General features: G+C 44.1%; 2 protein-coding genes across 8 annotated transcripts in view; both read right to left on the reverse strand.

Annotated features, from left to right (window-relative positions):
* Window positions 1-2,125, reverse strand: part of smpd2b (sphingomyelin phosphodiesterase 2b) — a 5,657-nt gene extending 3,532 nt beyond the window's left edge. Inside the window, exon 1 of the mRNA XM_076147369.1 lies at window positions 1,853-2,125. The gene's annotated coding sequence lies outside the window, so the exon portion shown is untranslated. The remainder of the gene's footprint in view (window positions 1-1,852) is intronic.
* Window positions 2,126-2,844: 719 nt separating this feature from the next.
* Window positions 2,845-27,010, reverse strand: tead3b (TEA domain family member 3 b). Of its 7 annotated transcripts, none has more exons than XM_076147271.1 (15): window positions 26,856-27,010; window positions 26,392-26,535; window positions 15,951-16,193; window positions 10,044-10,108; window positions 9,602-9,664; window positions 8,216-8,227; window positions 7,153-7,281; window positions 6,962-7,026; window positions 6,814-6,870; window positions 6,455-6,519; window positions 6,123-6,259; window positions 5,629-5,802; window positions 5,278-5,421; window positions 5,033-5,185; window positions 2,845-4,916 (listed from the first exon to the last, which is right to left on the reverse strand). In XM_076147271.1, the coding sequence occupies exons 3-15, from the start codon at window positions 16,072-16,074 to the stop codon at window positions 4,803-4,805; spliced, it is 1,302 nt and encodes a 433-aa protein (XP_076003386.1). In that variant the 5' UTR covers window positions 16,075-16,193; window positions 26,392-26,535; window positions 26,856-27,010; the 3' UTR covers window positions 2,845-4,802. The 7 variants fall into 7 exon arrangements, with proteins under 7 accessions (XP_076003386.1, XP_076003389.1, XP_076003387.1 ...); XM_076147274.1 differs by having other exon boundaries at window positions 6,962-7,005; window positions 26,856-27,009; XM_076147272.1 differs by lacking the exon at window positions 26,856-27,010 and adding an exon at window positions 26,644-26,746.
* Window positions 27,011-27,434: the final 424 nt, after the last annotated feature.

The raw sequence follows: 27,434 nt of genomic DNA on the forward strand, positions 1-27,434 counted from the left end.
GAGAGAGAGAGAGAGAGAGAGAGAGAGAGAGAGAGAGAGAGAGAGACAACGAGAGAGAGAGAGAGAGAGAGACAGAGAGAGACAGAGACAGCGAGAGAGACAGTGAGAGACAGTGAGAGACAGTGAGAGACAGTGAGAGAGTGAGGGAGAGAGAGAGAGTAGATGGGGAGAGAGAGAGAGTAGAGAGGGAGAAAGGGAGGGAGAGAGAGAGGGAGGGAGAGAGTAGAGAAAGGGAGGGAGAGAGAATAGAGAGGGAAAGGGAGGGAGAGAGAATAGAGAGGGGGAGAGAGAGAGAGAGAGAGAGAGACTGTCACAAGCTGCTATCAGTAGAAGATCAGTCAGTGGGAAGATTTGTTTGCTGTGTAAACACACCTGAGAAGAAATCTGATCACATGTTAGAGGACAAACAGATCCATCCTCTGAGCAAATCTGTGGTTTGGGATCAAAGCCTCAGCCCAATGTTGAAACTAAAGGTTGAGCTGTGTTTATAAAAAGTGTGTGCATCAGGAATAAATGTCAATGTCATGAGGAGTGACACACACAGACACAGATCTGTGTGTCAAATTGCTTATTCAGCGAGAAAACAGCTCAGCCAGCAAAGTGCGGCCTGACAGAAGCTGTTTAGCAACGCGGGAATCAGCAGAAACCCAAAACTATTCAAGCGTAAACTAATCTGAGGAGCTCCTTAATCACACTCTGTTCCCTGGCAGATAGATGATAGACGGCTGGACAGGGAGAATTCTTTTATAAATAAAGCAGAGGTGTGTTAGTTAATAAGTGACACCAGAGCTGAAGCCCAGGCGGCTGAGGCTGAGCAAACACTCAGTCTGACAGAGAAGACAAAGCACAACGCCTCATTCATTCCTTCCTTTCTCCCCTGAGCCTCTACACACCCCAGCAGACTGAGACTTTCAAAGGTTAAAGATCAAAAAGGACAATAAGGCCAAACGTCTGGAAGTAAACACATGAACGCTGCAGGGATCTGACTCCGTTCCACTTACCTTTGACTAGTTTGTGTAACCAGGACTGCCCAGATATGACTTAATAAGAGTGTGTATACCAAGACTATAATGGCTTTTGTTCTGGATTAGAATGTCAAAGTAAGATCATGAGGTTTGTTGTGGCTCTTGTCCGGTTCAGGTGTCTTCAGAATGAGACAGTCTGGGGTAAAAATGGGTCAAATCTAGTCCTGAGATATGATTCATTTAATAAACTATGATGAGAATGTCTGCAAATCATCACCAGACTCCTACAAGCCAGGTTAATGTATAGGAATATACTGATAAACTCATCAACAAAGCACTGTAGTGATAAGAGCGTGAGGACTGTACCATCTGCCGGGGAGCACGGGGGTCACTGACACGGACGAGGCTCTCATTCCATTTAGACTGAACCATCGAGCTACACACTCAGAACTCCGGCTCATATAACCGCGCACACATTCATTCGTCTTCTTATATTATGACATCTTTGAGTGACAGACTGCGACTGAAGTCTGGTCGCAAATAACGCAGAGGAGCCAGAGTCTCGCGTGGACAGAACCAATCGAGATTTACATGTGACGCAAAATGCCGATGATGGCGTTACAGGAATTCAACAAAGTGCTGCAGTAGACGACATAGAGAAACTTTGCTCAAGTTGTCCTTCGTCCTATCTGCCTTCGCTGACCTCCATGACACTTTAATACAAACGCCAGCCGCTACGTTCAGGGACCGAGCTGTCGGAACGCAGCTGTTTGTCGGCATTTGCATCTGTTTCGTTAATGCAGGTAGATTCCGTTATATGGAGGATTTGCTACGACAAGCAACTGCGCCATTGTGACGCCTGTCAGTGTGTCATTCATTTAACTTACCTGACAAATCTTCAGAGTTGATCAGATGGCAACAACTCGTTCCGTTCAATTGCAGACCGGACGGAGGTAAACTGTAATGTTCCGGAGTCGAAATGTCTTTTTTCTAAAACACTTCCTCCTGCCACCGCGCTCAGTTATAATTAGTTACTGTAAACATAAAGTTGAGGTCGTTATACACAGTATGTTAGACTACAGACTGAACCGTTTGGCGTCTCACACATAGAGCTTCTTTAATCTGTCCATTCCGTCAAGCGTCATCAGTGAGAACGGTAGTTCCCTCATAAGAAGCCCATTCCTTCAAAATAAAACCCGATTTTGGGAAGACAAGTTGCGACTTCGTTTCAACGATACAAATGTTATCGTTTCTGTAACCTGAAATTTCAGAACTTGATAGAAAATAACATTTATGAATCAAATTGTGATTTACATGATTGTAATTACTCCTTTTATGGGCATGTCATGTCATGACTTCGACTGCGTTTATTTTGAAGGTGAAGATCACTGTCCTGTGATTCAATATAACAAATTGCAAATGAGTATTCTTCTTCAAATGGCTCCTAAGATAATATACAAATATGGTGAAGTACTTTAACATTTTATCCGATAAAACATTGGTCGTAGTTGTCATTTGGTGGTTTTCTCTTTTAAAATACAATCCTTCAAGAATGTCAAACACTTTCTAGTTACTTTAGGTAGTATTTTGAAGAGCATGATAACTTTCATCTGCGATCGTTTCGTCTCCTTTTCCGCTTTCGGTGCATTCTGGGAGAGTGAGTTCGATTAGCAAAATATGGCATACAAGATAGATAGAAATAAATTGAGGTTTTTCTTTAGATTATTTAAACAGCAAAGGCAAACATAGCGAGTAACTTAACAACTTAACATAAAAATTCGATTTGCAATGACAGTGCTGGAGGGGATACAGGCTCAGAACTTTTCAATCAACCATTGTCCCCATATAAATAGTGTATAAAAGGAATCATGGACAAAACAAATTTACAAACATATTTAATACGTTTTCTGGGGGAAAATGGCCCCAAAGGCACCATGCGTCTTTTATTGTTAGATACATTTGTTTGATTACATAGTACAACCTCTACTTTGAACATAACAAAGTATAAAATTGCAACGCAAAAATGGTAACCAAGACAACAGTAAACCACCTTATTACCGAAAAACTGCCCACACCATTCAGAATAGCATAATTAGATATCTCGTTATTCATTAACAATATCAGCACAATCACACGTAGTTTTCAGTGAAGCATATGGCAAAACACTGAAAGTCAAAAGAGAACACAATCAAAACAAAAACATTAACCTCAATAATGGCAGAAATGACTGTATAAAAGATAAACTGAGAAACCTGCTAGAGGAGTGTTATTGTGTCTAGCTTGTGAAATACGACATTCAAAGATGGGTGCAACTCATCCACCGTACACTATGTAATGGTTGAACACAGATCAGGCACTGGTTTCCTGTCTTCGGATCCACTGGAGGACAAATCACATCTCCACGACGATAGAAACCGACGAATCCATTTCCAGTAACCCGCCCTGTCCTCCCAGCGTTTGTTGTTCAGCCCCATAAATAACAATCAATCATCATACTCCACAGCACAGAGACAATAGCTCTCATTCAAGGCCATTAGTTTCAGTATGTTCAGAATTATTCCATGTGTAATGTCAGTACAAAACAACTTAAATATCAATGTAGAAAACTGAACTTCTCTCATTCAGCTTCTCCACAACGTATACAGAGAAAGGTGAAGCAACTGAGCCGACGTCACAGCTTACAATCTCTTTTTTAAACAAAAGAAACAGTGATAACTTGTCTCCATTTTAACCAAGCAGATATGGTCTCTGTGCTGAGTTACTTGATCACAAATGTCAATGTAAGTCCCCCAAATCCTATGTAACACAAATTCCTTTAACATCCACTGACTCACAGTACAGAAACAATTAATTTTCAATTAGGCTACATAACTCAAAGCAGAAAATAAGCACTGCTGTCGCTTCACCCCTTCTTGATCTTTTTAAGTGCAACCAAGCACACGTCTTCAAAACAGAGAGAAATAACAGGGGACCTCAGAAGGATCCCAGGCATCCCAGGTGTCATAAGAAAGTTGTAAATAGATGCTTCAAAGACCTGATTTTCTTATTGTGTAACAAAACATATTGAAGCGGAAACCTAAGTAACAGGGTAACACAATCAATCTTCTCTCTGTGTACAATATTAAACCAGTAGGCTGCTGCATGTGGAACAGAGATGCCATCTGATGCCCAAAATGAGGAACTTTGATCAAATATGCAAATCTGAGAGCTCTTTTTCAAATGATTGTTAAAGGTCTGGGTCTATTTTCTGTTCATTTACAAACAAGAGGTAGTACAAAGGCGATCCAAAGTGTCAGGCAACGATGTGATCTTTGGAGAAAAGGCACTTGTTTTCCTAGTTGACCTACAGTAAAGACCCCCCCTCGGCTCTGGTTCCCCCCCCCCTCCCCCCCCTGTCTGTGGTCCACTTCTCTCTACTTTTTCAGTCTTATTCACTTCTTTTATTGCTTCTACAGTAGTTCCCTTGGATAGTAAAAGAGTTTCTCTCACCCTTAAACACCTTCTCGTTCCCTCAATAAAACATTTCACGCTCCGTCCGTTACCTAAGGAAAAGTGAGCCACTTCATCTAAAGCACGTTTCAACACGTGGAAACCAGTTGACTTTGCAAAAGAAAATCACGAATTCTTCATAAATTCTTGTCTTGTCGGCTGAGAATTCATTCTTTTTCCTAGGGAGTTTATTTGTTTAAAGCTGTGTAAAAACTGTGTCCGTTTTAAGTTTGTGCTCTGGTATTACTGTAATGTAGGGATGGTTCTCCTGAATGGCTGAGCTGGTTGAAGAGAGAGAGATTGTGTCACGCTTTGTCTGGCTTTTCCAAAAACCTCCCTGAAAAGCTGTTAGTCTTTCACAAGTCTGTAGACATGATACTGAGCTCCGTGTTCACTCGTAGAAACCTCAAAAACAAATGCTATACAGAGCAAAGTCTCCTGGGTGTCACGGTTTGTCACCACCTGAGGGAGCAGAGGAAACACACCAGGGGGTTAAAAACATCAACCGGCACAGGGTGACGGAGAAACACAGCTCTGATATTGTGCAGATAACAACAATAGGACCAAATAAACGTCACCTGGAGGATCGTGAAGTTTTCAAGAACACTGTTCATCATGTATTTTTCAGGCAAGTGTTTGAGTTTGTGGATGAAGTTGATCATGTACTCGCACATGGGAGAGCGGTGGATCCTATAAACACACTTTCCTCCCTCCAGGCGGGCGTACTCTGTCTGAACACACACACACACCGAACAAAGGAGAGCGTGAGTCATGGATCGGCTCTGTTTGAGGAGTGAATAAAGGTCTTCCTGCGCGTTCTTACCTCTACTTTCTCAACAACCTGCTTGCCGAATGAGCAGACTTTGGTTGAAACTGTGATGGTCATGTTCTCAAGACTGCTGTACTGGCTACTGACACCGTAGAAAGAACCTGGACCATCTTGCATTCCACTGCTGTTCAGGTCCGCCTGCCGAGTGGATAAAGAACAGTCAGACAAGAGAGGCAGTGAACCCTGTTTCCCTCGGTGACACAATCTGATGTGAAATGCTTTGTGTGCCAAGGCGACCGCCGTTGTGTAACTGAAACTTGATGTAACTTTCCTTTCATTATAGTAAGGACAAGTTACACAAGTGTACAAGTAAAAACAGATGATAGTGTTATATTGACAGCTCACCCAGAATTTGACGAGGAAGAAAGCGTTCTGCGGGCCTTTCTCATACAGCTCCTTCAGCCCACCCTTCTTCTCAGGGAACTTATCATAGATCTGCCGAATGTCCACAGCCTCCAGGAGCGGGTCGCTGTACGAGGGGTTTGTCTGCCCGATGTGGACAAACAGGTGTTTGCTGTACTGCAGTGGGAAGAAACAGCAGGAGGGAAGGATCAGCCAAGCTCTTCAAAATAACATCTGTCACCGAAATGCACTACAGTAGACAAACAGCATGAGCAGCGGAGGAGTAGAGCTGCCTGACACTCTGAGCCAAACAGCTTTTTAACATTCATCATGGCAGGACAGTTGTGAGAGAAACAGGAGCTTCATAAAATGCTTTAAATGTGTGTATCTCCTCCTGAGACCCTGCATCCTCATATGTGGACATTATATTTTCCTTCCCTACACCTTATACATTATTGTGCTTAACCTAAACCTGTAGCCCCCTCGTTTTCACTCACATTGTCTGGGTCTCGTTGGACCTCCATGAAGGCTGAGTACTCCAGCATCCGCAGCTTGGCAGAGGCGATGGTCCGGTCCTGCCACACTGGCACTGCTGTGGCAGTTGGAGCAGGAGGAGGCGCCAAGGGCTCATAAGCTGGTGAACGGGCACATGCAAATACTCTTCATCAAAACATCGCAACCTGAGGGAATCTAATGAGCGTGCACGCCTCTGCCAACGGCCAAAAGTTATTACGAAGTTATTATTCTGAAATGAAACAGACTATTGCACGGACGAGTTAATGAGTTAATGATCTAGTTTCATTTCTGCTGTATTTGCTGTGTTACTCACTTGATATGGGTTGGGGCAGCGGACCAGGGAGGCCTGAGTATGGGGACTGTGCAAAAGGTTTAATACTGTAAGAGAATAAGAGCATCAATGAGACAATGCCACGTAGTGAGAAAAGACGGAATTGCTCATTTGGTTGAGTGAGAGCTGACTCAGAGACACATTTGAGTTTTCACTAAATGTGTATTTCTGATTTCTCGTTGGGAAAATATGTTTATGCCAAAGTGACAGCTTGTGTTGCTGCACCAGCTAGGCGTAAGTCCACCTCTGCTTCTTATGTTGTGTGTTACATAAGTGCAGGAAACATACAGCACAGTGGAGAGGAAGAGTTAGTGCTGCTTTGTGCTGACAGCTGAACTTACGCATGGCTGGTGCGGCAAAGCCCAGGAGTCCTTCCCGGGTTGAGCTCAAGAACCAGCCTAGTATGCAAAAATGTGATCTGTTAAACAGCCCAACATGAACCACGCCCCCCCAATAAACCCAACACAGGCTGATCAGTGGTCTACTCACTCCTGAGAGGGTCCAGGTTGTCCTGGGATCGGAGCAGGCCAAAACTGTGGAGCAGAAAAATTATACTAATACATGTTATTTATATATATATATATAATTATATGGAGCTTGTACAGTAAAAGTGATCATCATTTGCAGCCCAAACCACATTTTGAGCTTCAGTCAAACATAGTATTGTGCCGGTTTCTCACTCTGGCTTGTTGGTGGTATGGGGCAGGAGGCAGTGGTGGAAGATGGTTCTTTAACATACTCGGGGAGACAATCTGTGCAGATGATAGTGCTGCCATGTTCTGCAGGGCTTTGTCTTTAGACGCCTGATCCTGAAGACCAACACAGAGCAATGAGGGGACGTCAACCACAGGGTGTCGCCAAAACACAGCATTAGCTTCTACCGTCCCAAATGCTCAAAGGAACTAATGCCATTGATTTTCTGAGCAAAATTATGAAAACGTCCACATTACTTGAATCTCAGAAGTGTTATGCTATGGTTGACATGAGTTTACTTAATCTCTTCCATCACCTGTTCATCATGAAAACATTGATTATACATAATACTACTGTGGTGCTGAAGATCTTCAAATTGAATGAAAACCAACAAGTCCAGAAACATCTTGAACAGAGTGAAGCACAGAGAAGACAAGAAGCACCGCCTTCCTACGGCTCAGGAGTCAGGAGTGGAGGTCAGTGTGTTAAAAGGATCATCACAGCAGGAAGAACAGACAGAAGAAGAGCGACAACTATGAAAGCTAGAGAATATTCCTCTGTTGCCTTCATGTTGCAGCTTTGAGCCTACATCGCCGTAGCAACACACACACATAACCGGCCAATTGGCATCATACACACTTTATATCTAAACTTAACAAATCAGTTTCTTTCCACTGAATATTTCAAATGCTTTTATGTGTTGTAATATGTTTCTGTTTGCTAATTTGAACTATGGCTTTGCGATAACAGGAAAGATGCTTGAGAAGCGAAACCCCCAAATCAAAGAGCGCCACCCTGTGCAAGCTAAAGCAAGCTGATCTTTGGCTTTTGGCAGAGCTGAGGGGATTATTGCCACATCAGGCAGGATGCACAGCAGTACTGGGGTTTAAAGCGCGGGTGTTTCCTAGGCATTGCTTCAGTACGGGAGAGCAATGGGACGGGACGGGATGCCATGCCTGCAGGGGACAACACCAGTGGCACTGCCAAACAAAGGGGAAGGGAGGGGCGGGGGGGGGGGGGAAGCATATTGCACAAGTCAAATCCACTTACCAAATTCATGGCCTGAATCAAGAAAGAGACAAACCATTAGTACTGTACAGTTCCAAATGGTGTGTTCAGATAGAAAATAGGTTTTTATTAACATTCGATCGGCACTCAAATGCAAGTGACGTGGTGTTTAATGACGTATTCCTATTGTTACTGTTCCAATTAGGGATATAAAGTCGTCTAACGTACTTATCAGTGGAAGCTTGGAACTTCTAAAACTCAGTTATGACTGAACATAGATGATGTGAGCTAACAGCAAACTATCACATGGTGCTATCACATTCTCAGGAACAGTGTGGAAAGTAGATGGCTGGTCAACGTGTTTGTTTGTCTGATATACATTCATAAATGTTTGTTTGGGATGTTGACAATTGTATATTCAGTTCAAAAGTACAAGAAATCAAGATGACAGTAATTATTGGAGATATTGTAAAACTGTTTTTCTCTCTCCATGGACGTTAGAATGATTAATGTCATTATTTGAAGTCAGCACTACAGAATGGCAGAATGTCTTCACTGATAACAGGTGTTTGTATTCTGAAGATGCAGGTGACATCGTGTTTCATGTAACTATGCAACAATGATTAAACACATGAAGAGATGAGGAAGAGGAAGAGATGTAAGATGAGTCAATGCTGATAGTAAACACCATGTAACCAAGAACCATGTTTAATGTTTGATGACACAACACATTACAAACACACACATTAGAGGAACCAAAGTTATTAAAGTAGAGAGAGAGAGAGAGTTTGGAGAGGAGAGGAAGTCTCAGAGAAGTAGAGATACAGAGGTGGAGCAAAGGCAGAATGCAGCAAAATGAACTTTGGTAAAGGATGTGTGACACTGCATGATGTGAAAGCTTCAGAGTCAGCCAGGGTGTTTCTGTTCTAAGTGATGACATCAATGCAATCTACAAACTAGACAGAAGCTTTGTCCTGCATGCGTGTTAGTAGCAGTACTGTTGTTAATTTGTCTTAAATCAAAAACTCTTGGGTAATTCATTTTAAAATTCATTAGGTAAAGCATTTTGCTAGCCAAGCTTCCTGCCTTATTACCTGAGTTATGACACATGTGGCCAACCTTCCAACTACAATTGGCCCCCGGCATCAAATCAAATAGAGTCAGTTCAACTGGTTAGTGCAAAGCCAAGCCTCTACCAGCCCCGCCTAGCCCGCGGTGAAGCGCATACCTTTAGCTTTGACTGGATCTCGCGAGATTTTCTTCGGGCGAGAACCTGCAAGTGGCTAGAAACCTGCACAGAAGAATAGCCAAGAGGAGGGAAGAGCAAAGGAGACAGGGAGAGAGAGAACAAGGGAAGAGAGAGAGAAGCCGTAACCAAAGAGGAAAGAGACGCCCAGTCAGTGCTGCAGGGGCCCGGGGGGCACCTACCTTTATACCCGCCTGGTATTCACGAACTTTCTTCCGTGCTAACACCTGTATGTGACTAGACACCTAAATGGGGTGTGAAACAGTTTTTTGAGCATAAAAACAACATGCAGTCAAATGCGTGCACACACACACACACACACACACACACACACACATTCATGCAAATGCACACATGTACTTTGTAGCTCCACTGAACTCATGAATATGTCGTGCAAACAAGTTGATATAAAAATCTTACAACTTACATTCACATCCAGTGCATGATGTCATAATCAATTGATGACTTTTAAATGTTACTTTACAGTTAACAGTCCACGTGAAATGTTGTGATTAATGCTACTTTAGTAACTAAAACCTAAAGCATGCATACTGATCTCATCTGAATATTAGACTGATCAGTTTGTCCTACACATGCATGTGTTGGTTGATTGGGAGTGTTTACCTGTTTCCTTGTGCGGGTCTTGCCTGTCCTCAGCTTGATGTACCTTGCAATCAATTCATTGCGACCTGTGACAAAACACAAGGAAAGTCAATGATGTTGAGAGAAAGAAAGAAAGAAAGAGAGAGAGAGAGAGAGAGAGAGAGAGAGAGAGAAGGTCACATGACGATAGGAAGCGAAACTCAGCAGAATATTGGTAATGTCCTGATTTGGACAGAAGGTGGCAGTCTAGCGTCGCCTCACACTCTGCAGCACTGTGACCTTTCCCAAAGCTTCTCCAGCTCCGGGGTCAAACACACAGTTTCACAGGTCACAGACCATAATAACACCTCTCTTTCCTTTAGCAACCATTTCATTACAATTTTTAAATTTCTTATTTAACAAGACAATTTTGTACAACTAAAGTTCCATAAGCACTTTCACACGTCCTTCCTCCGGTGCTCAGAGGACCATGTAGTCTAATTACAGACATCGTTTAGAATATATGACCACATTTTCATGACATAACAGCTACTCTCGACATTCTGCACAAACAGGTTGTGCAGAGAACAACCTTCTATTCTGGGCCGTCATGGTGCTCTTTACATTCACAGCAGGATATACGGAGCTGCTGCTGTGTGTGTGTGTGTGTGTGTGTGTGTGTGTGTGTGTGTGTGTGTGTGTGTGTGTGTGTGAAGCTGCTACTGTGTCAGGGAGCTGCAGCTGGGAGAAGCAAAAGCGATCTTTAGAGTTTGAAAAGTGCAAAAAGGATGATAATGTTGTCTCAGGGGTAAATCAGTCAGTGTGTCTTATTTCTCGTCTGTGCTCCTGCCAAGTCACGCTAAGTGGGTTTCTGTGGTTGCAGATGGGGCCAAAGGGCCAAAGGGAGAGGGTGAATTGCTACATTATAAATAATGTTTTAAATTCGTCTAAAATGCTGACTTAACCAAGCGAGTGGTCGTGATGTGCTTTCTTAAACACACACACTCGTTCAGATACAATAGGCTGTGTGTCTGCTCAGAACTCTATATATGAACAGACTTTTGGAAACACGGAGACACATAATGACAGGAAAAACTGGCAAGACCTGTTTTTTTACACTCTAGCCTCCTTTGCCTCCAGAAGGCCCCGGTTAGTGTAATTACCATAAAAGTACTGCCGGCCATCTCCAGCAGGCTCGCAGCGGCCGCCGGACTCTCCAACCGGTCGGCCCGGCTGTAGGCCAGCAGAGCAGTACTGTCTGCCGATAGTGAGGTGGCCCCTCCCCTTCTCCCCCAGGCCAAGGATGGACACGCCCGCTCCAGCGCCTCCGCATTCCTAACATTCCTCTAAGCCTGTCACATCTGTGCTAGCCAGTCTGATTGGCCCGGGCCTGCGAACACAGCCAGTGCCTGGGCGAACACACACATGCTTATGCACTTCCAGCTCTGGGGGAAGCAGGGGTTAGAGCCGGGGTGAAGGCCACTGGGTTGGGGTAGGGGCCTTTGCTTAGAGGGGCAAAAGGGCCAGCTGATGCTGTAACTCTTGGAGGAAACACAAAGCCATAACTGTCTCTGCCAACAACTGCCACCTGGCAGCAAAGTTGCTCCTTTTCCCAAAACAACACCACTGTGTGACCCTGCACTCAACGGACAGCAGCACCTGCTGCTGACCGTCCCAGCAGAGGCTGGCAAAGAAAGAACAATGCAAACTCCAACCCAGCAGCCCAACTGTCACTCTCAATCTCTTTAAGAGGGGGGCGGGGGGGCATTACATCTTCCCCAGCACAGATTTCACAGCTATCTCATTACAGCTCTGCAGATAGAAGCCACAGATTTGACTAAGAGAGATGAGAAGTACAGTGATGAACGCAGACTCTCACCGTCTAAACTTCAGCTATTATTGAGAATTAAATGAATGTATAAATAGCTGAACACGAGTGTTTTGTGAGTCCATTGTGAGAGAGCTTAGTAATAATCCCCTGACATCTTGTGATTCTGTGCAGTTAATCAATCTGTGTACATGTGTTTGCTTCTAATGTGGTTGTGAGCTGAGAGTGAATTTGCTGGTTTTCCATTACATCTGGTTCTTTTTGTTGAACTACAACAGTCTGCTTTTGTTTTATGTTAAACACACTGTTGAGAAAAGCAATTTAAACTGCATCAGATAAAACTCCATTGTTTCATTTCAAATCTTCACATAACTTTAAGAGTTAAAGTCAACGTGTAGGTCAGAGTGAACACAGACTTCTTTTTGTTTTATGCAAAGCAGGCGAGGCTTTAGATGAACTAATAAACCCCTGAACATCACATACGTGTAGTATGTGTGTGTGGCTTCAGTTTACTAGAGAGGACTCAGCTCAGGCCTGTTCAGACCTGCCAGACTTAAGGGTCAGCGAGACCTGCAGTGCCCTAAGTCACAGGCCAACATAACAGGTGCTCACACACACACACACAGGAACACATGGACACACACACACACACGTGTAACCATAGAACTGCACACACAACCTCATTTCTATTCTGCCTCTCAATCTCCCCTCTCCCTCTCTCTATCTCTCCATCTCAGTTCTCCCTTTTTGTGTTAGTTATGATTCCCTTGCTGATTGCTCAACACCCACTCAGATCCCTGCAGGCAGCCATTCTTAACCTCTTCCCTGCCAGGACACGCCCATCTTTTTCTTTTTACTACATGACCGCTGGAATTTTCCACTTCCACGCTAAGATAGTGAGAGAAAAGGTAATCTCTCCTCCCTCCGTGTTCCTCCCCCATTCCTCGCCAAGTCCCCCCCCACACCCCCTCTGTCTCTCTCCTCTGCCCATATTCTCTCTCCCTCTTTCCCCTCCTCCCTTCTCATAACATTGAGGTAATCCTAAATTGCTAGCATACTGCTCAGCCATGACTGAAAACATTCCTTACATCTCAGCGAGGGGGCTGACAGGGAAGCACCATGCAGTCCTGCTCAGTCATCATTACAGCCCAGTCTGCTCCGTCCGTCCGTCCGTCTGTCAAAGCCCCCAATCTCACACAAAGTCTTTACCCGAACACACACCTTTAGTTCATCCAAATGTGGCCTGCAAAGGTTTAAAAGAGATGTAATCCGTCTTTTCCGGATGCAAAAACGTGCTCTCTTTTTTTGTACCCAGGGTGCATTGCAGCAGTGACAGCTGCAAGGCAGAAAGGTGTGCTTAGGGTTTGACACACCTGTCAAGACCACAAAACGCAGGTGAACAACATGTCAGTACAGCGCCACTGCAGAACAAGACAGGCAACATTTTTGACACACACACACACACACACACACACACACACACACACACACACACACACATCTGCTGAACATACTTTGTAAAAAAGCTATTGTGAAAATTGGTGCAGCCGTTTGTGTCTGTGATCGTTGCTTTTGGTCGTCTTATTTCTTTGTTTTTCGCAGTTCAGGGGTCAAAGTTGATTCATGGGTACAAAACAAATGGAAGTTGCTCAATTCCTGAAAAAGTTGGACTTATTCTTCTCATGTCTAACTTTAAAAGTGCTCATCCTTCAAAGAAACCTGTGACTGTGGGCTTTGAGGTTGCTCATGTTGCTCATGTCTCACAGATCTCTACAGCAAAGGTACCTGTGGTCTCCATTGAGCTGTGAGTTTAACTCTTATTTGAGGTAAGAATCTGACTGAATACATACAGTAAGCTGGTATAAAGTCTCCAGTGTCAGTGAGCACAGTAGCAGTTTTCACATTCAGACTAAATCACAGCTCAGTTGTTTGACTTCCACACATGGCAGCTTGCTGTTCATCTTCTTCAAACAAGCGGAGTGATTAATAACATGTGACACATTAAAGTGAGAGCTATTCTCCTTTGAACTCTTTTTCACCCTCCAGCTAGATTACTGGCAGAACTACGGGGGAAGTCGAGAGCGAAAGCAAACTCCTGTATAGAGCGGCCGCGCTGTTACGCCAATGGAAATGTGCAAAGGTTTCCCAACAAAGGAAGCAAAAAACAAAAAAAAATCCTGGCATAAGATGTTTTTGAATTGGTAATGCAGGCGATGACTGGATTGGTTTTCTGGAGGCCACTGGGAGTCTGAGACTGCAAGGTAGACATACAGTGCAATCGTTAACATTCCCCTAAACTCACGTCAGAGCAGCTTTTAGATGTCTGAGGTAATCACCTTGTGAGAGGGCTTCTTCTGGGGCATGCCTCGCCTCTGCCAGAAGAGCCTCGGATGACTTATTGTAAACGGAGAGGGTGTTTACTGCGCTAGAAAAAAACAGGCCTCTAAATGTGGTCCTGACAGTTTGTTGCTAAGGGGACAGGTTGGGCACGGCCTCCGTCTTTGTTGACGTTCTCATGAGAAACGTATAGAGCTCGGGACACCACACCGCCCTGCTAAATAGGACTGGAGAGCTGTTTAGGTGCATTCAGAGACGCAGTGTTTAAGGCCGGTACACAAAAGTCTCATTAAAGTCTTGTGTTGTAAACTAACTGAGTCATTCTGGAACGTTACTCAACAGACTAATGAGTTCACTGAGACGTACTTATTCAAATGAACAAAGCTAATTTGATTTGTCATCATATTTGCATTCCATGAATTCCATACGGTTCGTTTACTGCATCCAGCTTGTCCACAATTCCATCGGTTTGTTTCAGATCTCTGAGACGAGAGCTGCCAAACAACAGAAGCTGCAACAGTGGCAGAGTTATCTCAGGTATGTGGCTTCCATGAATATCCAAATCTGTCTGACAAACCCGAGGATGAGATTCCACTCCTGGTGAATCACCTCCAAAGAATCCCATCTGACATCAAGACGGGGCAGAGCGGCAACGCAAAGACGGCGAACAAACTGCCAAAGCTCCAGAAGATATAGAGTTTGTCTGGAAGTTTACTGGCAGTGATTGACAGTTTTAACGATCGCAGTGAAACAGGAATTGATTTCTAGTTTTTGAACGGGAAATCTTCAAAAGAATAGCTTGGGGGAATGGCATTGCTTGGGTGAAAGTGATATCATCTCACAGAGCAGGAGAGGTTTCCTGAGGACGGTCTGAAATAAAACAAGAAAGGATTGTATAAAGTCCAGTTCTTGTCAATCAGAGTCGATCCAGGTTTAGTAATCGTTCCAAGTTGCCCCTACTATAATGAGATAAGACTGCACTCCCAGAACCCCTGGCAGCCCACGATCGCCATGCCAACATATGCATCTGGATACTGAGTGTCTCAACACCTGCACTTTAATGAACACATAACTATTCTGAGACCTAATGCATGTTTAAAATCTTTGAGAGAACAGCGTGCCAATGTGATGTTTTTGTTCTCCAGTCCTGATACACGCTGTGCTAATTACTGTTAATTCAACTGAGTCATCCAGCATCAAACACAACTTCACCAGAAAGCAGCACCAGTCACCTACAGGCAAAAACTCTGAGCAAAAACCGGTGTAGTGAAGAACAGCACACGATGTTTTGTGATCAAAAAAACAAAGAGCAGGTTTTGCAGCCGACGGTGTTGCGAGGAAGAGAGAGGCCATAAAACGCCCGGGCGTAAAAACAGGCTGTAAAGAAAAGTTGGAAGCAAACCAGTTTGGGTAGAGACAGGTGTAAATCAAGACGAGGAGAGGCGAGATGCTCTCAGAACAGCAATAACCAGCTGGAGGAGTGCTGGTGTGACTGGAAGAACCTGCCCCTGGGTCTCAGGACAACAGGTACAGACATGTTCAAGAGAGAACGTTCACCTCAGAGTCAAAGCTGCGATAGGAGCTCCAGAGAAGAGAAAGAAGGCTTTTTTCTCTCCTTTCTCTTCAAGGGCAACATGGTACATGTTTGTTTTCCCTCAGCCACAAACCTTCATGGAATGAATGGGTTTCTCCATGTTGTGCTCTCATAATGGAGCTGATTTCCATATAATTGCTATGCTTCTTGTTGCTGTCTAATGCATGTGGCAGTTCTCCAGCGCACTCACCATACATCTTCCCCTCGTCTGACAGGATGATTTTCCGCCTGCCACAGGGAGGGTAGATGGCGAGGGCCTCTTGGAAACTTTGCTCGATATCCGGGCTCCACACGCCCTCGGCGTCCCCGTCCATCGTCTTGTCATCGTTTTCCCCGTCCAGCCCATCTTCTGGGCTTCCGTTGGCACTCCACTCGTTGGACGCAATGGTGGCGACTCCCCCAGGGCCCGACCCCGAGCCCCACAGTTAAATGTCTGGAAGGGAAGAAGGGAAGAGATTATTGATCATGTTCTTCTACAAATCCAAATAAAGTCAGGACAGGATGTTGTTTGTGCTAACGTTTATGTAATGAGTGTTAATGCAAAACACACAGAGGTCGACACAGTGAACTGTTTCCTTTCACTGTTTCCTTGTTCTGAATTACTGAGCTTCAATGAAATGTAACCAGACCCCTGCAGGAGGAATCAGGAGCAGGAGAACATTGATCCATTTGAGATGGATCTTGATGAAGTACTTTTATGAATCAGTCAGGAAAATCGTACACAATTCCTCTGAAGCTTTGTTTCCGACTTTTCCGCAAAAATACACCGAAGCACATGAACATAAAATGCTTTGGACGGTTCTAAAAGACAAAACATCAGGAGGCTCAGGTGGTTAATCAGGTCAACCGGGACATTTCCTTTATCGCAACGATCAAAGACGAGTCAAAACTGCAAACTGTAATTATTACTATCATTTCCTAGATTTTATTCCTCTGAAACGGACCAAATGAGTTCAAGATATTCCATAAAACGAAGTTAAAGACCTCACTAATCAGCACTAGCCTCAAAGAATTCTTGTGGTCTGGGAACTGTGTCCCGATGTGGTCGGCTTATGGCTGACTGCAGGCGAAGAGCTTAAGTATTTTTCAAGACGCCTTTTCAGCATTGTATTGTTTCTGAAATGGACGTCTATGAGGTAACCATGATCCTCCCTCCCTAGATGCTCGTGTTTTTCACTTTTTAGCGTTTCTGCAGCTGCTGACAAGAATACAATGTTATAGATAAACACACACACACACACACACGGTACCAAACGCGGCGGTCCGACGGGCCAATCAAATCTTCAGATTACACGGATGTTTATAATAAAGTGTTTCACAGTGTTTCATAGTGAACCCATTGATCTCCCTTGTATAACAAAATCAATGTCAATGTGATTTTCAAAAGAAAGCAAACTAATTAAATGATTAGAATGTTTGAAGACACATGTTAAATATTTAATCTGTGAAATTCCTTCCACAGTTGTCAAGGTCCCGGAATTCCCATTATTCGATGCTTAAAAGGGATATGCTCCAGATATTATTATTTTTATCGGCGCGTGTGTGTGTGTGTGTGTATCTTTTGTGGTTAAAGGAGGTCACTGATAGATTTTAAAGAATTAAATAACAATGGAGACTCGTGCCAAGAATTCTTCCCTCAGTCTCCTCCTCCCTCCCGGTATTTGGAAGATTTTTTTAATAGCTGCCGATTCTCCAAACCAACCACACACACACACACACACGCACACTGTTAAAGGGCAGATGTGCGGGATTAACAGGGCTTCCTCTCATTCACATCATCATTTAGAGGTAATTACAAAAGATGAAAGTCAATCACATCATTTCAAACTGTTTGTAGTTTATAGAAGTCGCCGAATCCAAAGGAGAGTTTGACAATTATCCATAAGTCAAACAGCTAATTTTAACCGAGTGTGTGTGTGTGTGTGTGTGTGTGTGTGGCTGTGGTGGATCCTTTGCACCGGGGCGGTGATGTTAAACCTCAACACTGTAAGTGAGCTCACATCAGCGGCTCAATGATCCATCTGAGTCCCAACAAGTCATCACACAGCCGGATCAGACTGAGGAGTGAAACACACACACAAACACACACACACACACACACACACACACACACACACACACACATATCACTGAGCTCTGATTGTGAAGTCAAGGAATTAGATTTAAATCTGAAAATGAAAAAAAATCTGCCTGCTTCAGTCTGCAGCCTGTGTTTGTGTGTGTGTGTGTTGTGTGTGTGTGTGGGGTGTTCAACATATGGTTAGCTGTAACTCTTAAACACGTACTCCTGCCGTCGCCTCTGCTGGACTGGAAGCTGTTTGTGTGGTCTTCCTAACTGAAAGCACAGGTGCTGCAGTGTGACAACTTCACTCATGTTGGAGGAACAACCAAAGACTGGAGGCGCAGTGTGCGTGTGTGTGTGTGTGTGTGTGTGTGTGTGTGTGTGTGTGTGTGTGTGTGTGTGTGTGTGTGTGATGGAGAGGTGGCACTATATTGTTTGGCTCTAATTCTACTTGAGGAAACACTGAAAAGCTCCTCTACACACCGAGCGGCGAAGAGCAGCGAAAGCTCAGTGTTACACTAAGATTTGACGACCTGGATCAAGCTGTAAGTGTACACAAGAGTGTGTTTAAGTGAGGTGCTGTGAAAGAGGGGCTCTTCACCGAGAGAGGGGCTTGAATTCCAGACATGTCCTTATTAAGAAAGGGCTGTGAGTGCTCACTCTTTCTCCTCCTGCCTCCCTTGTGTCGACCCAACGCCCTCCCTTCATCCCTCCCCTCACCCACTCCACCCCTCCACCAAGAGCTCAGAACGTCTCTACCCAAATAAGGACAGGAGACCAGGGGATGTGCGGAGGGGAGGAGAGGGTGGTGGGTGGGTTGTAGAGCAGAGGGGAGAGGGGGTGTGTGTGTGTGTGTGTGTATGAGGGGCAATGGGTTTGGGGGGAGGGGGGGTGGGGGGAGCGGCGTGGGGGAGTTGTCCAATTTAGGCGTCCACTTTGGGGTCTGGAAAACAGTGGGATTGTTCCAGCTGGAATGCAACATCAGCACACAACACGCTACATGTTTGAGCTCTGTGACGCTGGCGGTTCTGCCCAGAGGAGAGCGCCGTCAGCTGAGCTGCAACCCTGCGGCTCCTCTCCACACCATCCTCCAGTGGAATCACACGCTTTAGACCGGAGCCACACTCAGGACCTTGTGACAACAGACATGTTGTTGTTGTTGTAAATAATATTACAGGAACACTTTTACTGACTCAACAACAACAACTGGCAACACACAGCAACTGGGAAACAGGAAAGCCCAATACGAAAAAAAAAAAGAAGCACATTTGGTTTTTAGCTCTCAGGCATTATTTACTGCCAACATTTGAACATTAAAGTTATAATAAACAGTCACAAAGAGAAGGCGCTCGTATATCAGAGTGCATCAAAGCTTAGATTTGAGACACGCTACAGTCAAAGAGTGTCTCAAATGGATTCAAATCAATGCACTTCTGGGATTTTAGCCATTTTAGCATTTGCAGTGTTTTGCTCTTCAGCTGTTGTTTTGCTGTCAGATAAAGTCGAGCCAAATGTATTTCTTGTTTTTATGAAACGACCAGGATGAGAAGACTTATCTCCCGTAGCCACGCTGACATGGAACTACAGCTTTCATTCTCAAATAACTCAACTCAAAACACAAGTATGTAGCTTTATACTCGACATAAGTGACCCACGTACAGTCTAACACACACACACACACACACACACACACAGTCAGTCTGAGGGGCTCTGGCTTGAATGGCGCCTGTAGGTGGCGAGCAGATGGGCGTGTTTATTAAGGCGTCCTGATTGAATGGCATTTAGCACAAAACCTCACATTTAGCAGAAAAAGCAGGGACACGCCCCCCGCTTACACTTTCTGGGAGTCACGCCATGGGACTGAGTGAGACCAACATGCTACAGAATTCCAATGTGCAGCAGGAATGTAAATAACGCTGCAAAGCTATGCGCCTTACACATTCATTCAAACGGCACCATTCATGCCCCAGAATCCTCTTCCCATTTTCCCAGGCCTTATGCAGCGATCACGTTGCAGTCAAGTAGCTTATCTGTGCTCCGGCGCTGACTGCATAAACCCCGCAAACCTTTATTGGCAGCGTCCCGTATGTGCTTTTCTTTCGGGGGCAGGATTGAAATGTCCCCTTGAATTCCAAATATTCTCTTCTACTGAGTCACTCTGAGGCTGCTGGGTCACATGTATGAACGCTGTGGGTATAGACGGAATAATGAAAGGGATTCCATCACACACACAGACACACACACACACACACAAACATACACACACGTATCGCAGGCATTTGTTTAGGTGTGCCACTGAATGTAGGAAATCCCTTATAAACACCTACAGGCAGGAAAGCAAACACAGCTTCTATGTTTCCCAGATCACATATGGAGGTCCTGTCAATCATAAAGGAGCAGAAACCCATACCTTCATAAAAAATGTCAATGATTTTTTTTTCACGACATCCATTGACTTTTGGCTGAACATGACATCATCCCGCCGCTCTCAGATGTAATCACCAGATGGATTTCTGCCGTCCACAGTGGATTTTAAAGACGACAGAGAGAGCAAAGTTACTCATGTCTCTGATTTTTACGGCCTGATTGCAACATCTCTGCCACTGCTCTGATGTGGGATAGACTGCTCTCCGTACCCGCTGACCGGGGAGAACGGGCGGATGACAGAAATATAGTGTGTTTCTGCAGCGGCTAAAGATCCCACCGTGAGCGCCATGTGAGCCCACTTGCTTGAGGACATTTAACCCCCAGGAAAACAGTGAAGTAGACAAAGTAACTAGCAGCGTTTCTCAAATCTATATGTTTCTAATTATATTCTGAAAGTTCCATACGTCTGCAAAGTGTTTTTGACAGATTTTGACATTTTTTGAAGTCTCTCACTGTAGCCTGATGGAGTTTCAGTCGAAGCTGCAACAGTCAGAGAAACTTTATTTGATGCCGGATGAAGTCAAAGCCTGCCTGCAGATACAAAAGCATCGCACAATGAGCCGCATACAAACCACTATCTTTATGCATCTGCTGCACTGGATTGATGGGAAGGAGAGACTGAGAGGATACTTAGAGCCCGGTGAAAGACGGAAACCTGAAACCAACATTTGCAGTCACCACCTGGTCTAATGTTGCTCCTGTATGCTGGAGAAGCTTTCAGAAAACAACTATTTATCTTCCTGCATCTCACCTTCTATCTCCATCTTCATTCAAAGCAAAGCAGAAACACGAGCTCCTGCATACGACTTCAGAATTATTGGATGAGTTATGTAAACGCATAACAAACAAAATGCACCGAGCTGAGTTATTATAGAAAAGATGTAGGGCAAAATAGAAAGTCTTTGTATTGTGAATGTGAGATCTATACTTTCTGAATTTACATCTAGAGAAACTTGGCACATTTTCATTTCTCAATTATCTCATCTCACATTGGGATGACATCATCAGGTTATTATTGTAACATTGCAATTTGTCTCCATGTTGAGCAGCGGCCCCGAGAAAAGAGGCAATCATACACTATGCTAGAAATGTAATGACTAAATAAAAACTCAAATCTCCCCTTGAGACCTGGACATTTATTTTGTATGCATTTTTTATTTTTCCTTGGTATTTGGGATTAATCGGACCTAATAAGTACAAAACAAAATGTCCAGACATGAGGACAACAGGTTAAAGTTAGGCACAATGATGTATCAGGGGTAGGGAAGAAAAAATATGAATCTCAGGAATAGAAAATTCACAAAATACAATTAAAATAAAACAAAAATAATAAAAATAAATCAAATAAAACAAAATGTAACATGTAAACAGTTTCTGTGCTGATTCATCATCAGACATTTAGTCTTTACCAGCAGATGTGTGATGAGACATTCAAACCACTTCTCATGTCAGCCTGGTTATGCTATCATGTCAAACGATTGTGATACAGATTTTGGCAAACTAACCATGTCTGCACACCATGACTCACTTTAACTGACTCATGTCCCGAAAACAGATTGCTAACAGATTTTACCCCCGAATCTGCCTTTTCCAGTGCAGATCCATCCCGTCTGTCTGCGTTTGTCTCCATCATTGTACACTGGCAGACTCCGTGTAACTCCATCTGTTTGCTCACCAAGACACTACAAAATCTGTTCATGCTTTTAAAATGCAGGCTTTGTTAAGTTGCTTCTTGAACTGGGACACTTGTTGGCAAGAGGATATAGACCCCCGAGGGCAACCCAAAGCCCCCTAATGGCTGTGAAAGCTACACATGCAAAACGCCCAACACACACACACACACACACAACAACAACAAATGCCTCCTAAGTATCAAAAACTCCTCGACAGAAAGACAGAAAAAGTCCCAGCTCCTATTCTAATGACTGAAGGGTGCACACAGATGTCGAGTGAGCATACTGAGACCCCTACACAACAACAGCCACACAAACACACACTTGACGGAGGAAACAACAGGACTTGGCGGCAGAAGGAGCAGCTGCTCTCTAAGGTCAGATTACAGATAAAGAAAACATTTTAGGTTCCAGGAGAGGAAAGCTGCTCTCTGAGTAACACTGAGGCTGAGAAAGAAGAGAGTCGCACAGAAAATGCACATGTTTGACATGATTACCGTTTCTTAATTCAGAGGATTTAAAGAAAGTGAGGTGACTGTCAGAGTTTCAGCCTTTTGCTCTGTTTGGCTGCTGCCTTCCACACACACACACACACATGGAGCTATAAGCCTCATCTCCAAGAATCAGAGTCATCCGCCCCAACACTACCACCACCACCACCACCACCGCCTCCACCCAACCCACCCACCCCTCCACCCCTCTCCCTCCCGTGTCTGTGTTTGGCCCTAATAAATTCTCTCCAGCTCCTCCAATAACTTCCTCCTACTTCCTATCTGGCACGGCGCTCAGGAAACAATCAGAGCCGAGAGTGAGAGGAGGGTAGGACAGCCAACAGCTCACACGGCAAGAGGCAGAAAGAGAGGCAGAGCGAAAGGTTGAGACAAACACACACACACACACACACACACACACACACACACACCCTCTGTCAAGCAAAACATTTGCAGTTTGATACCAGCTGCAAGGGAAACAGTAATGTTGAGAGAACGTCTGGAGTACAACAAAGAGCAGAAGCTTCCTCGGAGTTGAACCTTCTTCTTTTTCCATGAATGTGCCAAATAAGACCCACAACAGTTTCTTCTTTGTTGTTGTTTATTACAAACCAATCATGCAACTTGGAGACAGACCAACTAATTCTGAGAGAAGAAGAGTTTAACTGGTTTCCCAACAAGAAATGAGTCACCGACATACCAGGCCACACATCACACACACACACACACACACACACATCACACACACGCGGAGCCAGAAAGTGAACATAAGACTGAATTCCCTGATTCTTGTTCTATTTTAACTCTGTGCTACCTTCAAGTGTCACACTTTGGGAGAATTAAACCTTAATCCATGTGAAGAGAGGAAAGACTGACACAAAGCCCAGCTGGCGTGCCAGAGCGCTTCGTTTACAGCCTGATTCAGCATTTTAATCGGAAATTTTCCAGAGAAAGTAGCAGAGGAGCCGTTCTAGCCCGAATTGGTCATTTTGTGGCGAGGAAAGCGGTTTGAAGCCATAATCTGTGAAACCTTTAAGACATGCATAGCTTTGCAGTAGATTGCACCAGTAATAACTCATCTAACCATATAAATCATGGAACAAGGCGTTAAGAGCACCCAGAGAGAGAGGCGCCCAAAGCTGCGAGCAGAGCAGGACATTATGGAGGAGAGTCTCACCAGAAAAACGACTCTAAAGTGAACTTTACTGCAGAGTTAAAGACTAAATATGACACCTGTGGAGTATTTTAAGAAGCACCAAAAATGAATGTTATAGGAGATCATATCCCAACCCCCCCAAACACTCAGAGCACATGGATTAAGGGGTTGCACATGAGAGCCCCTGGGTCACTTCAGTCCAAACCACAGGTCACACAGCAGAAGTCTACGGAAGACCGAGCGGAGCCGGCGTGGATCCTGTTATCTACAACATAATCAGCATTGAAGTAGCCACAGAAGCTGGCACATATCCGCACTGCAAGTCTTCCCCCATGCCTCTTTATGTGGAACATCACTCTTAACAGTTGGTTGCCAGAGAAAGAACAACTACAACGTTTAGCAACTTGGGGACAGCTGACACAAAGACCATACTGTTCTAAGCCACTCCCCGTCTCCTCCCCTGAGTGGTCAGAACAGGAGGCCAGAAATCTTATCTGTTCAGACCTCATGCTTTGGAGGATATGTAAACATGTGCAGTGCATTAAGTGGAATACAATTTTGATAAATTGTGTTACAGGGGGAATTTCAGAGTGAAGCCGTGACCGGTGTGTGTTTGGAGACACATTTGGTCGCTGGAACTCTAGCAGTAGAGCGAGGACTATAATTACCAATTAAATTTTTTGTCTCCGTAATACGATCCACAATGCACAACATGCATTCATCATCAGCAGAGCAGCAGTCTTTAAGCTGGCCACTGCTATTTAGGGTCAAACTCCATATTGTAGTCCAGATTGTCATTAATGTCCTCTGCTGAGAGCTGGAGGCTCTTCAGTCTGTGAGGCCGGCTGTGTGTGCGCCACACAGGCATAAGTGCTATTTGTTCAGATCTGTGTTGACAGAGGGGTAAGTGTCCACCATTTGGACGACCACTTCTGGGGATGGTGCTAAAAAGCAGCCAGCCTCTGCACAAATGGGCAAAACTCATTAGCCATTCTTCTGTGGCTTTAACACAAACGGGTGAAGTTGCTGCTGACAAACGGTCAACAGACCCGCATCCAAAGTCAACACAGTAGTTTATAAATGGATGCACTTCAACATAGGGACAGATATAATTAAACATGATTTTTGGAAGTATGACACAAAAAGAAGAAGGAATAGAAAACTGAAATACTAACAATGTCTCTTTTATATTTGGTAATAAAGGTGATTAAGTCATTAAAATGGAAAATGTGTGTTTGTAGAGTTTGTTCTCTTGACCATGAAAGAGCGGATTTAGCCTTCAGTCTGATAAACGGCCTGCAGCAGCACAGCTGGGCAGCCTGAGAGAGCAAAGGGACACTTTAAGGGGATATTCCTCCACGTAATGTAATTGACCTCTGAGACACGAGCTGGAGTTGTTAAACTTTCCCTTCGCCTGCAGATCTCACAGAGGACATACATGGTAATTTCACAATGACTGAGAAATCACAAAGTAAGTCCAAGGGAAAAGAGACCACATTGTGTATCGGGAGGCCTGGTGTGTTCATGCCGAATCACAAATAAAGGGAATCTGTCAGGACAGCAGAAAACTAATCCTTCCCAGATTTACCCCTCAGCACTGAAAACTATTATTAAGGACCGTAGCATCTTCTATTTATCAAAAACACATTGTTTGCTTGTATTTGTTGGTTGTTTTATTTGAGAACATCATTTCCACATGGTATTAGAAGTTTTTACGGAGGCTCAACAGAGACACTGCAGCTCAAACATGACCTAACGTGACCAACTACAGAAAGAAAACAGGGATTCTAATCATCTTTCATATCGTCAAAAAACAAGATTCTGGCATTTTGCTTTTGTTGAAAGTTGTAGATTGTGGCTCCAATAGTGAACCAACTCCTGAACCAAAGTCTATCAGAGACTAATAGTTCTTCAACTCACTGGACTGAAGCTTAATCTTTGTCCAAATTTGGAGATAATAGTAATAAATTCCAAAGCTGAAGGAATGAAGCCCGAACATGCAAAGCGACTAACAGGAAACAAACTGTTAACTGGTTATTCTGCTTACTGAACAACCTGAAAAACGGCATTCTGCTGAATGGCCGTCACAGATTTCTCTCTCTTCACCCAGCTCCTTTCTGACAGCAGAAAATGAGGATGGAGGCCTTTAAATGCCATCATTTCACATTTCAGCTAAAGCATTTTGGCCCAGACGGAAAAAAAATGCTTATTCAAGCTGAAGCAACAAAGCAGACTGAGAGCAGGTGTTGCCTGAGGAGGAGCGCCTATAATTATACAATTAGCATGTATACATATCCAAGCATCTCAACCCCTCACCTAAGAATTATGCACTTAGGACAACTTTACAGTATATCAGAAAGAAAGAAAGAAAGAGAGAAAGAAAGAAAGAAAGAAAGAAAGAAAGAAAGAAAGAAAGAACGTTTTCACACACATTTTCTATGACATATCTATCATATTATATAGTTAAACTGTATTTCTTTTGAATTATCATAAGTAGTTCCTTAAGCAAACACACAGGAGAGTGAAAATCTAAATAAGCCTCACTGTCATAACACAAATATAACACAAATGAGTGTAAATCTGTGCTGAATGTTGGTTTCTACATCTGAAACTTCAAAGATTCAAGCGTTTTTATTTTATTTTTAATCCTAAGTATTTGTATTATTTTATTTTAGAGGGTCTTAAAGCACTTTCTACACGTCACAACTATAACTACCGTTTAAAAAAACTTTCAGTTGAGATGAACATTTGATGAAGTGTGTGTGTGAGAGTGTGTGTCCCGCTCGGCTCGGATCCCTTCATCCCAGCCTTCCCTCTCTTACCTTTGGGATGCAGAGGTCCAGGCCGGGGCTGAAGCTGCTGTGTGTGCCTCCAACAAACGGCTCTGCGTCCCTCTGCGTGTTTCCAGCCACAAGCGATGAAATCCTCCGTGAAGCGAAGCTGGAAGTGTCGGATCCACACAGCAGCTGTGCGATACACACACACACACACAAACAAACATATCGGCCTAGTTTGGACGCTGTCAAAGAGAAGCTTCAAGTAATTCAAGTCTCAAATAAATATATTAACGTTACACTGCCTGTCAAGCGTATTCCTGCTCGCCGAGAAAGTCAGATACAATAGACAATCAATCTGCAAATGTTTCCTTCCCTCCCAACGCGGGGAGCTCCGCGGAAAAATGTAAAAAATGACAATGATCTGAAAACTTCACCGAGACAAGCGGCATGAAAAAACTCCAGCGAAAAGCTTCTTAAGGGAAAAGGGGGAACATTCATGGAAAACTTACCTTTATTTTCACAGTCACCTTCCCCTTCACACTGACTGGACAACTGCTGAATTTTTAAAAAATCTTTGTTATTTTTTTGGCGCCTTGTTGTTTTCCGTAATATTTCTCAGAGGGTTGACAGTATAAGTGGAATGTTAAGTATGACTTTGGTATGAAATCAACGCACTACACTGGAAAACGAAGGGGGAGGGGAGAAGGCAGAGGGGGCGGGGCCAGCGCTGAGCGTCAATCAACAAGCTGGGGGAGCGGTGGCGTCACGCAGGCCCCGCCCCCTAAAGAAGGCCAGACAGCCTTTCTGACGGAGTGCGACATACCGAGGAACTCACAGAGAGAGAGAGAGAGAGAGAGAGAGAGAGAGAGAGAGAGAGAGAGAGAGAGAGAGAGAGAGAGAGAGAGAGAGAGAGAGAGAGAGAGAGAGAGAGAGAGAGAGAGAGAGAGAGAGAGAGAGAGAGAGAGAGAGAGAGACGCTGTGTGACAACATTCCTCGAAGTGTGTGTTAGAGTTAAAGATTCGTAAACAGATGGGAAGAAAACCCCGCTGTAATGTAAACTACCGAGCACATCCACCTACACATCAACA

This window comes from Genypterus blacodes, unplaced genomic scaffold (assembly GCF_046128005.1).
Source record: "Genypterus blacodes isolate CSIRO-AG114 ecotype Tasmania unplaced genomic scaffold, CSIRO-AGI_Gbla_v1 ptg000037l_1, whole genome shotgun sequence".
Taxonomy (NCBI): domain Eukaryota; kingdom Metazoa; phylum Chordata; class Actinopteri; order Ophidiiformes; family Ophidiidae; genus Genypterus; species Genypterus blacodes.

Bases quoted from the DNA above. Each gene is read 5' to 3' on its own strand.
- tead3b (XM_076147271.1), bottom strand. From the start codon at position 16,074: ATGGACGGGGACGCCGAGGGCGTGTGGAGCCCGGATATCGAGCAAAGT. The intron at 9,665-10,043 runs GTAAACACTCCC...CACCCCATTTAG, and splicing joins AGACCCGCACAAGGAAACAG to GTGTCTAGTCACATACAGGT. The intron at 6,520-6,813 runs GTAAGTTCAGCT...ATTCTCTTACAG, and splicing joins CTTTGCCGCACCAGCCATGC to TATTAAACCTTTTGCACAGT.